This window comes from Apodemus sylvaticus, chromosome 23 (genome assembly GCF_947179515.1).
Source record: "Apodemus sylvaticus chromosome 23, mApoSyl1.1, whole genome shotgun sequence".
In the NCBI taxonomy this organism is placed as follows: Eukaryota; Metazoa; Chordata; class Mammalia; order Rodentia; family Muridae; genus Apodemus; species Apodemus sylvaticus.
The window spans coordinates 37327787-37343914 of record NC_067494.1 but is presented as its reverse complement, the minus strand read 5'-3'; the positions used below and the strand labels follow the sequence as shown (position 1 = coordinate 37343914).

General features: G+C 42.0%; 1 protein-coding gene across 3 annotated transcripts in view; it reads right to left on the bottom strand.

Annotated features, from left to right (window-relative positions):
• Window positions 1-16128, bottom strand: part of Scaf8 (SR-related CTD associated factor 8) — a 210505-nt gene that overhangs the window by 139883 nt on the left and 54494 nt on the right. For all 3 annotated transcript variants that reach the window (XR_007975252.1, XR_007975251.1, XM_052169693.1), the window contains exons 10-13: window positions 8971-9102; window positions 8486-8598; window positions 7867-8060; window positions 64-164 (exon numbers count right to left, since the gene is read on the bottom strand). Coding sequence is in view for 1 of the 3 variants with exons in the window: in XM_052169693.1 (XP_052025653.1) it covers window positions 64-164; window positions 7867-8060; window positions 8486-8598; window positions 8971-9102 (540 nt within the window). In the remaining 2 variants the exon portion in view is untranslated. The remainder of the gene's footprint in view (window positions 1-63; window positions 165-7866; window positions 8061-8485; window positions 8599-8970; window positions 9103-16128) is intronic.

Below are 16128 nucleotides of genomic sequence, written 5' to 3'. Positions count from 1 at the left end.
TCACCTTAAGAGGGAAGTGAAGAGAGTGAAAGCCGGCACTGTTGGTGCTCGAGAGATACTCACATTAATGGATTCAATTTGTCCAAACTCCTCGAAAAGGTTGGTTAAATCTTGCTGTGTAGCCTTCTTGTCCACCTGGCCAACCCAGAGAGTAGTGCTGCACACTGTCAGGACAGAGAAGCAGAGGGCTTACAGCACAAGGACACTGCTGCCTCAAGGATTACTAGGAACAACAGACCCAACTCAGCCTGACACTCTGACGACCTGACAGCCACACAGATAACTGCTACATTTAAAATAGACTGAGATCTTAGTGTCCACTCACATTTCTGCAGACCCAACTTCCTGCAGGTCACCAACTTACAACCTGAACCATGCGTCAACCACTACACAACAGTGGTATATTAGACTGGAAGAAAAGCTTTGAAAGTCCCCAGCTGATTCTAAAGTACAATTATTTTGAAACTACTTCCTACATGTGGACCTTCTTAATTAATATCTTTGTGTTGAATGACTCACTGGCTACTTTTGTCTAATCCACAGCTACATCTAAAACCTGTATGAGCTTCCTTATCCTAGGGAAATAATACTTTGCAGAGATAAGAGAGGAAATGGACAAATCAGGACACTCCTTAGCTTGCTATTAATGGGCTGAAGATGAACTTCTCTGTGTGCACACGCATGTGTATGCACAGGAGCATGGACTCACTGGAGACTCAGCACCGCACATGGATGCACATGACCTGAATTCTGTGCTCATGACTGAGCAGCAAATGCTCCTGACCTTCCGCCCTGAAAGCTCCTTCTGTTTAATACACAAAAGTTGGGAGGAGACACTGTACTGTTCATGCTTCTTCAATACCTTTTACAGTTGACACATTTCCATGGCGCTAGGTTTACATCCATGTCATTTCGGAGCACCTTAATCCTGACAGAAAGGGTCTAAAACAGGCTTAGAAAAGCCTGAAGTATGACCCTTGACAAGATCACTCACAGGAGTCAGTACTCCTGCTGGTCCACTCTCAAATGTCTTGCAGACGTTCTGTGCAGCTAGCGCAGACTGTGATGACTGCCCCTCCTCAGCTAGTTGTTCTCTGACAGACTCTCATTCTCGGTGATCCTCAACTCAAGTTTCACTCGCTATCAAAATCTTTAATTTTTTAACATTTTGCATTAAGCCCAAGGACCAGTGAGACTGCTCAGCAGATAAACACTCTGCCAAGACTTACAACCTGAGTTTGAGCCTTGAAGCCTACATGATATGAGAGAACTGTCTCCTCTAAATTGTCCTCAGACTACATACATATATCATGGCATATGGAACCACACACATACATGTATAGGAGACAGACAAACACAGATACAGAGGGAGACATACAATTTTTTAAAAATAGATCTTTAATGTAAGAGACTACAAAGGCTGCTTTTACCAAAGGCTAACATGTCACACAGGCTTAGTCCATAGCCCACAGCACCACTGAAGGGTGTGAAGGCCCAAAGGGGGCCTGCCCTTTAAGGAGCTTACTGTTTCCATTCTACCTCGGTCTCCTTTCCAGTCATAATGAACAGTCAAAAGCAGCAGGAACAAGCAACCTTAATTGATGTCACAGTGACAGACAAATGCTCCATTGCCATGCGGTGCAATGCCCTGTAAACGCGTCATGAGGCAAGTTCATGGAATACCGCCTCCTGCTGCATCACGCCATCATGGAGACCCCAAGAGCCTCAGTGTCCCCAAGCAGGCCAACATGTTTCTTATGTTTTACAATGCTGCTCTACATTTTTTTCCTAACAAGCTATGATTCTTGTCAGTCCCAAAGAGAGGGAACTAGTGGTTCTTGGGGCATTACTGTCTGTGTCCTTGAAACACTGTATCTACAATCTCTGTCCAGGAGCAGCAGTGAGGAACACGACCACACTCTTTCACACATGCAGAAAGAAGAGCAACCAGAGCAAACTGCCTCTGCTTCAAGATGAAGAGAGCTTTGAGGTACTAAATGCAAGATAGACTCCACTGTGCATTCTGAACTTTTAACCAGCAACAGAAAATAAATTCATTATAATTTATCCACAAAAGAAAATGAGCCTGTGATGCTTACAGAACACCCATGAACTAGGTGAAATCATACCATGGGAAACAAGCCAAGACAGATGACACAAAGCATGGCACGTTCTCCAACTACTAAGGAGAAACTAAAAAGCTGATGTCACAGAGGCAGAGCACCTAAGAGAAGGACAGGACCTGGAAAAGGTTTTCCATGCATGGTCAAAGGCTGGTAGTCAGACACAATCCAGCTCTGGCAACAGGACCCTAGCCTGCAGTGCATATACATACAGGCAAACAGGTCTACATGGGGATATGTTTAATACCTCAGAAAAGCCATCAGGAGAGCACAAGGGAGGACTATGGGAAGGACTCAAGAACCTGAGTCATGAAAGAAGATAAAAGACTGGTTTCTTTGTTTCAACTCCACCACTGTGTTTCTTACACAGCTGATAAGTGCATGAATGCAACTTTCGATGTTTACTGCAGCAGGAAGAACCCAGCACCTGCTGATCCTAGGAAGGCAACTGTGGAGGCTGGGCTTGGTTCCTAATGCACTAACTAGTATTACAGCAAAAGCAACTGGACATGGCTAGTCACTGATGCAGATACTGAGCTGTTTGGAATGTGTTGTGGTTTTGTTTTTTATATTTTCTGGAGGAAATATATTTAATATTTTATTAACTGAAAGTTTCCACTTGTTTCTTTGAAGCAAAAATATATCAAATTATTCTACCATAGTGTTACTTAACATGTAAACCACAATGCTGTGTGTAAAATAAACTTCAGTTTTTAAAGAGGAATAATGATGTTCTACAGCACTGACTACAACTAAATAAAGTTATTTCAGTTTTATATATGCTAATTGCCAAATTTAACCATTACATGATATATGCATTCACAAAAATACCATATGGTACTTCATAAATACATATAATCGTGTTGTCATTTGGGGGCTGGAGAATGAAGAGCACGTGCTATCCTTACAGGAACCCAGCTTTATTTCCTCCCACCCAACAGCACTTCACAGCTGGCTGTAACTGCAATTAAAGAGGATTCAATGTTCACTCAGCTCTATAAGGTACATGAATCCATGTAGATAACACACTGATATGTGTACACACACACACACACACAATTTTTAAAAGACAAAAATGGACCCCATGCCTGTGCCAGCTGGTTTTGATATCAACTTGATACAAGTTAGAACCTCCTCTGAAAGATCAGTCTGTAGGCCAGCCTACAGAGTATTTTCTCAATTACTGATTGATATGGGACAGCCTAGACCAATGGTTTTCAACTTGCTGATCACAATCCCTTTAAGGGCCCTTGAACGACCTTTTCACAGATCCTGCATATCAGATATCCTACATATCAGATGTTGATACTACAACTCATAACAGTAAATTTACAGTTATGATGTTAAGGTCACCACAGCATGAGGAAGTGTATTAAAGGGCCGCAGCCTTAGGAACGTTGAGAACCACTGCTTGAAGCTATGGTGCAGACACTGAGGGCCTTTCTCTACAGTGCTCATATTAACTGAAGGCAACAGCTGGGGTTAACAGAGACCAGACAGCTAAAAGTGAAACCTTTGCTTGGCTGTAATAACTGATGCTGGTCAGCTGGAATTGAGACCAGCAGGAGCTGCAGAAACAGCTTAGGGGTTTAAAGCACCAGCTGTGTTTTGAGAGGATCCAGGTTCAACTCCCAGTGCCTACAACCATTGGTTCACAACCATTTTTAACTCCAGTTCCAGGGGATTAGAAGTACTCTTCTGACTTCCATAGAATTAGGAAAAAAAAAAAAAAAAAAAAAAAAAAAAAAAAAACCACACAAACAAGCAGGCAAAACAACACAGGTACATGTGAAATAAACATTTTTAAAGGGAGAGACCATAGTAGAGCATGTATCCTTATTACATGGTGGGGAATCCTCTGGGTATATGCCCAGGAGTGGTATAGCAGGATCTTCTGGAAGTGAGGTGCCCAGTTTTCGGAGGAACCGCCAAACTGATTTCCAGAGTGGTTGTACCAATTTGCAACCCCACCAGCAGTGGAGGAGTGTTCCCCTTTCTCCACATCCTCTCCAACACCTGCTGTCTCCTGAATTTTTAATCTTAGCCATTCTGACTGGTGTAAGGTGAAATCTCAGGGTTGTTTTGATTTGCATTTCCCTAATGACTAATGAAATTGAGCATTTTTTAAGATGCTTCTCCGCCATCCGAAGTTCTTCAGGTGAGAATTCCCTGTTTAACTCTGTACCCCATTTTTTAATAGGGTTGTTTGGTTTTCTGGAGTCTAACTTCTTAAGTTCTTTATATATATTGGATATTAGCCCTCTATCTGAAGTAGGATTGGTGAAGATCTTTTCCCAATTTGTTGGTTGCCGATTTGTCCTTTTGATGGTGTCCTTTGCCGTACAGAAACTTTGTAATTTTATGAGGTCCCATTTGTCAATTCTTGATCTTAGAGCATACGCTACTGGTGTTCTGTTCAGAAATTTTCTCCCTGTACCAATGTCCTCAAGGGTCTTCCCCAGTTTCTTTTCTATTAGCTTCAGAGTGTCTGGCTTTATGTGGAGGTCCTTGATCCATTTGGACTTGAACTTAGTACAAGGCGATAAAGATGGATCAATTCGCATTCTTCTGCATGCTGACCTCCAGTTGAACCAGCACCATTTGTTGAAAAGGCTATCTTTTTTCCATTGGATGTTTTCAGCTTCTTTGTCGGGCTGAAAGGTGTGTGGCCATAGGTGTGTGGGTTCATTTCTGGATCTTCAATCCTGTTCCATTGATCTGCCTGCCTGTCACTGTACCAATACCATGCAGGTTTTAACACTATTGCTCTGTAGTATTGCTTGAGGTCAGGGATACTGATTCCCCCAGAATTTCTTTTGTTGCTGAGAATAGTTTTAGCTATCCTGGGTTTTTTGTTATTCCAGATGAATTTGTTAATTGCTTTTTCTAACTCTGTGAAGAATTGAGTTGGGATTTTGATGGGTATTGCATTGAATCTGTATATTGCTTTTGCCAAAATGGCCATTTTAACTATATTGATCCTGCTGAGAGAGTGTGGAGAAAGGGGAACACTCCTCCACTGCTGGTGGGGTTGCAAATTGGTACAACCACTCTGGAAATCAGTCTGGCGGTTCCTCCGAAAACTGGGCACCTCACTTCCAGAAGATCCTGCTATACCACTCCTGGGCATATACCCAGAGGATTCCCCACCATGTAATAAGGATACATGCTCTACTATGTTCATAGCAGCCCTATTTATAACTGCCAGATGCTGGAAAGAACCCAGGTATCCCTCAACAGAAGAGTGGATGCAAAAAATGTGGTATATCTACACAATGGAGTACTATTCAGCCATTAGAAACAATGAATTCATGAAATTCTTAGGCAAATGGATGGAGCTAGAAAACATCATACTAAGTGAGGTAACCCAGACTCAAAAGGTGACTCATGGTATGCACTCACTAATAAGTGGATATTAACCTAGAAAACTGGAATACCCCAAACATAATCCATACACCAAATGAGGTACAAGAAGAAAGGAGGAGTGGCCCCTTGTTCTAGAAAGACTCAGTGAAGAAGTATAGGGCAAAACCAGAACGGGGAAGTGGGAAGGGGTGGGTGGGAGGACAGGGGGAGAAAAGGGGGCTCATGGGACTTTCGGGAAGTGGGGGGCTAGAAAAGGGGAAATCATTTGAAATGTAAATAAAAAATATATCGAATAAAAAAAAATGAAAAAAAAAAAAAAAAAAGGGGAGAGACCAGCATCACTGAAGTAAAATCTTCTGGGAAATGCTTCCTCAGAGTTAGCACAGAAAAGCTGTATTCTAGAATAGGCCAAGACTGTCCCTTATGCTGGCAGCCAAACCTGAGAGTGTAAGCGCTCACTGGTTCTGAAGGCGTGAAGGGGTGGGTCATGGAGAGTAGCTAAGGCTCAACACTGTGTCAGGCTCAATTCCCTGAAGAGAGCCCAGGAGAGGGTATTCGGGGAAGTGCAGCAAGGAAGCCCAGTATTTTAGAGAGGCCAGCACTGTGAGACAATAAGTAAACCAGTAGCAGCATGGAGTGCAGATGATAAGCAGAATGAACCCTTTTGTCCCATGTTGCTTTTGGTCAGGGTATTATATACAGCAACAATAGGCCTAACTAAGACAGCACTCAACAGCATCACAAGGTAGGTGAGAAGTGAGTGGACGGATGGTGAATGAATAATTAACACCCCTATTAATAAAGGAGAGTAGAGAGATGGAGTGCAGAGATTTCGAAGGATGGCAGGGGTCTTCAGATTTTTAATTTCGTCAAGCAATAATAAATATTTAAATTTGGCCCCTTATAATGAGGAGCAAATAGAATTTTCAGAGGTTGCACTAGCTGTTAATTATGTGAGAAGGCTCTGGGAAGATACCCAGGTCTCCTGAAATTGCCAGAACTCATAAAAAGCTGCCACTGTGTTTGATTTGGGAGCTTGAGACTCAGTATGCTCTAGCAGTTCCAAATGAGGGCTTAAATTCACTTTCCAAGAGCCACACAGAAAGCCTAGGATTTGTGTGATCCCAGTGCAAAAAGTACACACATAGCTATCTATAACCAATATTCATGCTGAAGTCAATTCACCTGAAGACAAGCAGAAAGCACCACAAGTCTATTTTAGCTCTTGGGATCTCCAGAGCTTCCCTGCTCACCTGGAGTCAGTTCTCCCTAGAAACCACAATGGATTATCCCTAGACAGAATTTGATAGGAAAATAACTCACTTTGTTGTGCTTAACGTGATCCTTACCCTAGCCAACTCCTGAAACAAACACTACCATGACCGAATCTGTTTTAGGTACACAAAATAGATTAAAATATAGAGAAAAATAGGTTGTAGTGCAGGCATTCTCTTCCCATGCAAAAACGCAAGTTTATAATTTATTTTAACAATTACACTGAGGTTGGTCTAGAGGTTTAGCTCAGTAGTATACTGAAAACCTAGCAGGAGCAAAAACCTTGGATTTAATCTCCAATACCACACACACTCAAATTAAAAACAAATATACATAAATAAGTATATAGAATTACAGCAAGGTATATGTACCTATTAATCCTACAGATCATACTCATAACTTCATATCCTACTGACAGTCGTCATTGTGTCAAGCTACAAATATCAGCCTGGTGTGTTTCAAGGATCCCTGGTCAAGCCATACTTTTACAACTTGCATTAAGCACTCTACATATATCTGCTTTCCCGTCACCCCCAGACAGGGTTTCTCTGCGTAGCCCTAGCTGTCCTGGAACTCACTCTGTAGACCAGGCTGGCCTCAGACTCAGAAATCTGCCTGCCTCCCAAGTCCTGGGATTGAAGGCGTGAGCCACTACCGCCCTGCTTACATATTATCTGCTGATCTGCTTTTCTTTCACAAAGAAAAGTGAGTCAAAGCCACTTAATTACTAACAAGTCCCTCCCCTTTCAGTTTCTTATTCTGAAAATAAAATCAGGTAAGAGATTTTTATAGCACAAAGCTAGCTGTTTGTTCTGTAGAGACCAGAGATAACTGTAGGTGGTTACTGGAAAACTGTCCTGGGTTTCTTGTTGTTGCTGTTGGTTTTAAGGCATAGTCTGGCCTGGAGCTCACCAAATTGGCTAAACTAGACAGCCTGGAATTCACTGGTGTCGCCTCTCTATTACAAGAGTCACACACCTTTCCAGGGTTTCTTGCTGAGGATCTAAGCCAGGCCCCTATATCTCTGCAGCAAGCTCTACCAGCTGGAGAACGGTTTTCCAACACTCACTCTAGGGAAGTTTGACACAAGAATGCCACTCACCACTCAGTGTTTTCGACCTGACAGGAGGCAAGCCCTTTTTCTGGCGTTCTTTCTCCCTTTCCCTGGCTCTGCGCTCACTTGAATAGGAACGGGAGGATTTTCTCTTTCTCTCTCTCGAACGGGAGCGAGACCGCTTCCTATGCTTTCGCTTTCGGGACCCAGAGCGTGACCTGGACCTTCGTTTTCTTGGTGACCTACAAAAAATAATTATTTTACTTCTAATGACAGTATTATCTTTCAATTTGAAATGAATGAGAAAAAGCATTTGTCATATTTAATCACCTCAAACTATCCTACAGTATAACCAACTATTAAACATGTGTCCCACTGTAATCTTAGGCTACAGATGCCCACATCACTAACAGACACTAGATGAAGAATTCTCAGTCTGAGACTTTATCAATTAAAACAACTATAATCCAGAAATCACAGTCTTGTACCAGCAGCTGTTACTGTTCCATACAGTACTCAAAGAGCAAAGATATGAACAAAGGCATCTTCTGGTCTCAGTTTTCAATTACTTTTCCTGAGACAATTTTGTTTTAAATCCTTAAGTCTTTCTTTTAATCTTGATGCAAAGAACTAAAGTAAACATTTCTATTAAATATTATTAAAGAACCTTGATCGAGACCGTGAATGAGTTCTTGATCGTGAGCGAACAGCTACTTTCTTAGCTTCTGGTTCAAAGGTCTCCTCTTCACCAACGTCTTGCCCTTCATCAATGTCCATGTCCTTGAAAGGCAAAGTTAGGGCACAAAGAGTCCAGGTAAGCTCTCACACACAAGTGCAGATCTGCCTTACAACACAGCACTAGTGCCTCACTCACAGGTAACAGAGGAGGAGTCTAAAAGACACACAGACAAACTACATTTACAAAGAACCTCACACATTCAAAGGACTTTCAACAATTTTGTTTTGTTTTTTCAAGACAGGGTTTCTCTTTGTAGCCCTGGCTGTCCTGGAACTCATTCTGTAGAATAGGCTGGTCTCAAACTATTGAAAATAGGCCTGATTCTGCCTCCTGGGTACAGGGATTAAAGGCATGCACAACCACGACCTGTCTAACTTTGGACTTTTTTGGCTCAGAAAAGCAGTGACATTTACCTGTTGTTGAATGTCTATGGAATCATCTAAATTTGCTTCCGGCTCCAGAAAGTGCTGCTGGCTACTCCCTTGTGAGGGGGAGGCGGAGTGCTCAGACCCAAATGTTCCCTCCTGGCTATCTTGAGGAGTTACCTGTTGAGAACAAACAAATGGTCTGAGAGAACATTCCTACAAATGAAAACTTTAATACAGCAAGCATCACAATTAAATGCTTAAGGGGGTGTCATATTCATGACAAACATTCTTAAGTTATACTTCATATAAATCCAAATCTACTTTTAAAAGAAAAAGTCCCATAAAGAGGGTATTATATGTATGTGTACAAAAGTCAGATGATTTAAGTCTCAAACTATTTAAGAGTAAAAAGAGATAATACTTAATGATAACAAATAAAATTAACTACAACTAGATGATTAATTATTATCAATGAAATACTCTAAAAGTTCAATTAAAGCCTTTTTATTCAAAATCTTTTTTTTTTTTTTTTTTTTTTTTTTTTTTTTGGTGGAGACAGGGTTTCTCTGTATAGCCCTGGTTGTCCTTGAATTCACTCTGTAGAACAGGCTGGCCTCAAACTCAGAAATCCGCCTGCCTCTGCCTCTGCCTCTGCCTCTGCCTCCCAAGTGCTGGGATTACAGGCGTGCGCCACCACTGCCCGGCTTTTATTCAAAATCTTAAATCACACATTACATGCTTAGAGGCAAAACAATACTCAGAAGTCAAAATTAGTGATCTGGTAAAACTGTTCCCAATTATGGCCTCTAAGAATTCCTAAACCAGTTAGAGGGAGTTCCCTGCGATGGATTACATCTTGGTACAGTCCCAGGAACAAAGGAGGGACACCAGCTGCCTCCACAGTCCCAGTACAGTAACCATGTGTAGTGATGCAGCTAATTTTTCATGTTAGCGAGTACGAACATGAATAACAATTTAAATAACTGGCTTCACTAAAACACGACAAAAGCCATTACTGGGGAGAGCAACCTGGTAGAAAATCTTTCTAGAGCATGATCCTGTAGGAATCTAGAGGCAGTAAACTCCTGGGGTAAGAGGCTAAAACCATAATAAAGAAAAGAACTTAAGGGCCCTTGTTAAAAACTGTTCAGAAACAATCTACTCCCAAAAGGAAAAAGCAGCCGACATACCTTAGCTAAACACAAACAAAATGGAAGCCATAGGAAAGATAGGACTCCACAAAGAATAGGCAGCAATTTACATGTCTCAGACTAGTCCAGGAAGAAACAAACAGCTCTAGTCAGGTTTAAGAAAATCTACTCGCCAAGCATATTTGCACATGCCTTTAAACCTAGCTCTTGGAGGGAGGACAGATCTTTGTGAGTTCAAGGGCTGTCTGAATTGCATAATGAATTCCAGGACAGCTGAAGGTATAAAATGAGACCCTATCTCAGGAAGGAAGGGAGTCAGTCAATGCAAATAAACAGGCAAGCACAGGAGACAAGACCTGTGCTTACCTGAGGGCAAGCTTTGCCTCTCAGAGTGACAGTCAACTAGCCACTAGGATAGGACTTGGGAAGCTGTGCCCTTGGAGTCATTAGGAGTGGCTGTCCGGAAGGTGGGAGGGTCACAGGGCACATGGCACTGCTTCACTGCACCACACCAACTCTACAAGCTGTCTTCTTATCGAAAACACCTTACAGGAAGAATGTCCATGCAGTCAGAAAATAAATGTGTCACAGTAACCATGACATTGATTAGCCTTAGAAATTTAGTATGTGTATTTTTCTACAATAAAGAGTTCTGTGGTCGGGCATGGTGGTGCATGCCTATAATCTCAGCACTTGGGAGGCAGAGGCAGGCAGATTTCTGAGTTAGAGGCAAGCCTGGTCTACAGAGTGAGTTCCAAGACAGCCAGGGCTACACAGAGAAACCCTGTTTTGAAAAACAAAACAAAAACAACAATAACAACAACAAAAAAAGAGTTCTGTGAATGGTTTATTTCAAATTCAGAATGTGAGTATTGGTGAGATATTTCAGTGGATAAAGGCACCTGCCACCAGGCCTTAGGACTTGAATTTAACACCTGAAGCTCAGAGTAAACCAAGAGAACCAACTCCTGCAAGCTGTCACCTGAACTCCACCAAAATAAATTAATCAAAATAAAATTTAGTCCATACTGTGCTATTTACAAAAGTAAACTTACAATGGCTACAATCTTAATCTACAACTCCAATTAATTCTCAATGCAAATACCAACATGGTAACCAAACATAGCTGGTATCTTGAGTAATTTGGTTATTTTATACACTATTACAATAAAATAATTTTGATGCAAGATTGGGATTTCTATAGTGTTTCAGCCACATTAAACCAGTTGGTATAATAATTTGGTTACAGGGAACTCTTAAAAGTAGTATAATTTACAACTAGAAGAAAAGACAGTATCCTAAAATTCAGGGCAGAATTTTAAGTAACAATTGTTAAGACCCTTAGGATCTAAGAAAGAAGCAGCTTTGTTTCAAAGCTGACTAAAATACATTAAGCAAAAGTCATGGCAGACAACTGTCTCCTGAATCTTGACAGAACCCAAAAGGTAGTAAATATAACCTTTGTTTTCTTTCCCTTAACTTCATAGTAATAGCTGTCTCACCTGTGTGTGTGTGTGTGTGTGTCTGTCTGTCTGTCTGTCTGTCTGTCTGTCTGTGCGAACCACACATGCAGTGCCTAAGGGAGTCAGAAGAGGGCATTGGATCCCCTGGATCTGGAGTTACAAATGGTTAGGCGCAGTTCTGGATGCTGGGATTCCAATCTGGGTCCTCTGAAAGGAGCAGTCAGTACTCTTAAACCACTGACTCATCTCTCCAGCCTCAGGTCACATGTAAGCTTCCAGAGTATATCAAATTCTTTCCACATGCAATTCTAGCTGAAATGCTTAAATGGTATAAGAACAACAGAGCCCTTGGCCACACATCAGGAAGGTTTTCGATCGTTGCTAAATTCTACAGTCTGTGTTTAGCCTTCTTTAGGTACTAGATACCTTTAATTTTATGTATATGGCAAAGACAACTCACATACATCCTTTACAATAATTAATTAAGGCAGGAGAGAAATGTAAAGAAATAGCATGTTCTAGATCCTAATGATTATGGCCAATTAAAAAAGCAAAACCACCCTAACTGTACCTGTCAAACCAAAGAACTAAGAAGAATACAGGACACGCAATCTAACCACACCCCATCACCCATATACAATTTTGGAAGAAGAACCTAGAATGTTCCGTTTTCTTAAAAAAGAATATCAGCATTTGAATTTAGTTGGCAAAAGGGAAAAATTCCTAACACTGAAATTATATAAAAATTAGTGAGATTCTATTCCTTTAGTCTATTTAAAAAAGCATTCAATGGATCCATGAGGCAAGTGACATTTTTCCTGGTTACATCCTGATAAACACATCTGGTTTCTACAACTATATATTCATGCAAATCAGTAATAAAAACAAGGAACATAAGCAAGCACGGTTACCATTGACTATCACAGTATTCTTCTAAGACTGGCACCTAACTCTCCTAAGTGCCTTTATTCTATCGCCTTCAGGTAGCCTTTGCTTCTATTTTATCTGTAGAAACGATTGCATCATTGAACTCTACCGACAGCATTTATTTAAATCAGCACTCCTATAACTCCATATAATCAATATCTTAAAATTTACTTGACTCTGCGAATAGGAAGCCATTTACAACACAGCTGAGAGTCGCCTCTGTTCCTCCACCCCTGCCCCCTTTTTTGGCTATTGTTTGTTTTTGAGACATGATCCTTTCATGTAGCCCTGACTGTCCAGGAAGTAAGTAGTTGTATAAACCAAGCTATTCTCCAACTTAGCTATTGACCTGCCTCTGGCTCCCGAGTGCTGAGATTAAAGGCATGTGCCACCATTCCCAGTTCCATTATATTCTGAAACAAAGTAAATTATACTACTTCAGACATCCCATTGACAGTGCTTCAACATTAGTAAGGTGAATATTTTAAAGATTCTTTTAAAATGTTAGTATTAGCATTTCATCTTGAGGTATAGCTCTAGTAATGTATTTTGACTATTCTAACTAATAATCAGCAAAATCATAAAACTCTAACTTAAGACAACAGAAATTACTTCATTATGATAAAGCTTATAGTCCTCTATAACTCTGGTCATTTTCTTTTAATTAGAAACACACTCCAGTTTTTCAAATGTTCTTAACCCTTTCAGGCATTTCCCTTCTTATTCCAGGGCCTTAACTGTAAGGTACACACACAGTTGCTGTGGCTGGCCTGCGTGGAGCAGGACCACGCCACCTTAGTTAGGGTGGTCACATGTATCTAGTAGTAACAAAAGGACTTCCGTTTTCTGCAAATCTTATTCTGTCTTTTTTTGTTGATTTTAGAGCCAGGCATAGTGGTGGATGTCTTTAATCCCAACACTTGGGAGACAAAGGCAGTTGGATCTCTGAGTACGAGGCCAGGTCTATATGATGTGTTCCAAGACAGCTAAAGCTATATAGAGAGAGCCTGTCTCAAAACCACCCCCTATGCTATTTATTTTTCATTTGTATGTAGGTATTTATGTTTATGTGTGTTCTGGGCACTGATCTCCTGAGGCTGGAGGTTGGATGCTGGGGACCCACCTCCAGCCCTTGGCAAGGAGCAGCAAGTGCTCTCAAGCATGGGGCATCACTCACTCCACCCTGAGTCACAGGCTCCTCCATATACCTACCCCCAGCTAGCATCCTGCTCCTATGTCTGTCAGGTCACAGTGTTCACTTCACACATTAGCAGTGACTGCTTATCTCTTTCTTACACACCACTGTCTATGGTGTGGCATACAGTCTCCTGCTGCCTGAGGATCAAGATGGAGAACCCTCAGCTCTTTCCCCAGCACCATGGCTGCTGGATGGGGCCATGCTTTTATCAGCATGATGATAATGGACTGAACCCTATTAAAATGTCCTTTTAAGAGTTGCCTTGGTCATGTGTCTCTTCACAGCAATAAAACACCAACCAAGCCAGAAGCTGGTACCAGGGCCTGGGGTATTGCTGTGACAGTACTGGCTATGCTTCCTTTGGAGGCATGTGGACCTTCGGACTTTTGGTTAGGAAAACAGTGGAATGCTTTAAGTAGGGCATAATGGGCCAGTAGTAGGAGAACTAAGAACTTGGAGGAGGGAAGTGCTGAGGGTTCAGAGAACTTTAGTATGTGGCCTAGGGGACTGTTCTTGTGGTATTTTGACAAAGAATGTGCCTGCTTTTGGTCCTTTTCCAAAAGGTTGCCTGACGCTAAACTGAAGGCAGTTTTTGGATTAATATTGTTGGCAGAAAAAAAAAAAAAACCTTAAAACAGGCTGGTAATGACTCTGTCCTGTGGTTATTAGTGGTCACTCTTATGAAAATCTATAACAAAAAGGAGCGAGCTGAGAAGGAAAAATGCAAAATGTGCAAGTTGAGGAGAAAAGGGGCACCAAGAAGTAGAACAGAGCTAAGTCCTATGTCCAAAGGACACAGAAAATGCTGATGATGAATGGAATAAAGAAGCCAATGAGCTCAGGGCAAGAACCCCAGGCAGCTAAGCAAGCTTCCCACTTGTGTGCAAGGCACAGTGGCACCTTTCTCTAATCCTCAGAAGGCAGAGCTTGATGGATTTCTAAGTTCAAGGCCAGCCTGGTCCACAAAGTGAGTTCCAGGACAGCCAAGCTTAGGAAGTAAAAAAAAAATCATTGAAAACAGAAAGCTGATAAAGATGTAATTAAAGAGGAGGCCATGTTCCAGCCTCAGCAAGCAGCAACACTTGGCAGGTTTTGGTCATGTGGTTCTGGCTCTAGAGTCAGAAAAAGAAGAGAGGAGTTGTGGATTCTCCCTCCATGACCAGGGTAAGCTGCCAAGGCCAGGCTGTGCGGCAGGGGTGTCACTTCCTGGAAGCCTACAGATGTCACTGTGTGAAGGCAAGAAGATGAAGCCTGAACTGCACTGGAATCCCCAAAATGTTGGAGATGCGAGAGCCATGGAATCCCTGCCAAGGAGAGCTGCTAGCAGGCCGTGGAACCAGCCCACAAGAGAAAGACATGAGCTGCAGTCAGCAGCCTGAAAGGGGCTGGGATCCCGGAGGGCTTTGACATCTGACGTGGAGGTGTAGAGTTTGGAGTTTGCCCTGTTGGTTTTTTGTCTTTCTCTGATCTAGTGTTTCCTCACTGTGCTCCCTTCCCTACCTTTTGGAACAGTAATATATATTCTGTACCATTCTATGTTGGAAGCATGTGATCTACTTTTTGATCTTGATTTTACAGGGGATTACAGTTAAGAGATTCCAGGAATCTCAGAAGAGACTTTGAATTTTTTAGTGAGTTTGAGAGTGTTACAAACTATGGGGACACTGAAGCAGAGACTATCTCTAAAGCTGTGGCTTGTCTGTCCATTCTCCTGACTGGGCTGTCATGGCTGGCCTCAGGGGGAGAGAATGCATCTAGCCATGTAGGGACTTGATATGCCAGGGTGGGAGACATTGCGGGGAGGGGGGATGAGGTGAGGGTAGGGAGTGAGAGGGACTCCACCCTCTCAAAAGAGAAGTGGATGGGTGGAGGAACTGTGTGTATGTGTGTGTGTGGGGGGGGAGGGTATGGTAGCATCAACCTGGATATAAAGTGAGTTAGTGAATGAAGGAGGGAAGGAAGAAATACATGAATGAATAAGCAAGCAAACAAACAAACAGAAGGAAAAACCTATGGGGACATTTAAGTTGGACTGACTATTTTTCTGTTATTATGAGATGGCTACAAGCCTATGTGACCCAAGGAGTAGAGTGTGCTAGTTTGAACAAGAATAGCCGCCATAGACTACTGTGTTTGAGTGTTTGACAAGGGAGTTCCATTATTAGGTGTGGTCTTGTTGAGGAGTGTGTCACTGTAGGGGTGGGCTTTGAGGACTTATATAGTCAAGCCATGCCCAGGGTGGCAAACAACTTTCCGCTGCCCGTGGATCAAGATGTAGAACTCTCAGCTCCTTCTCCAGCATCATGTCTGCCTGCACATGCTATGTCCTGACCCGGTAATAACGGACTCAACCTGAGACTGTAAGCCGGCTCTAATTAAATGTCTTCTTTATAAGTTTCTGCGGTCACCATTATCTCGTCACAGCAATAGAAACCCTAACTACAACAGCATCTTTTATCAATAG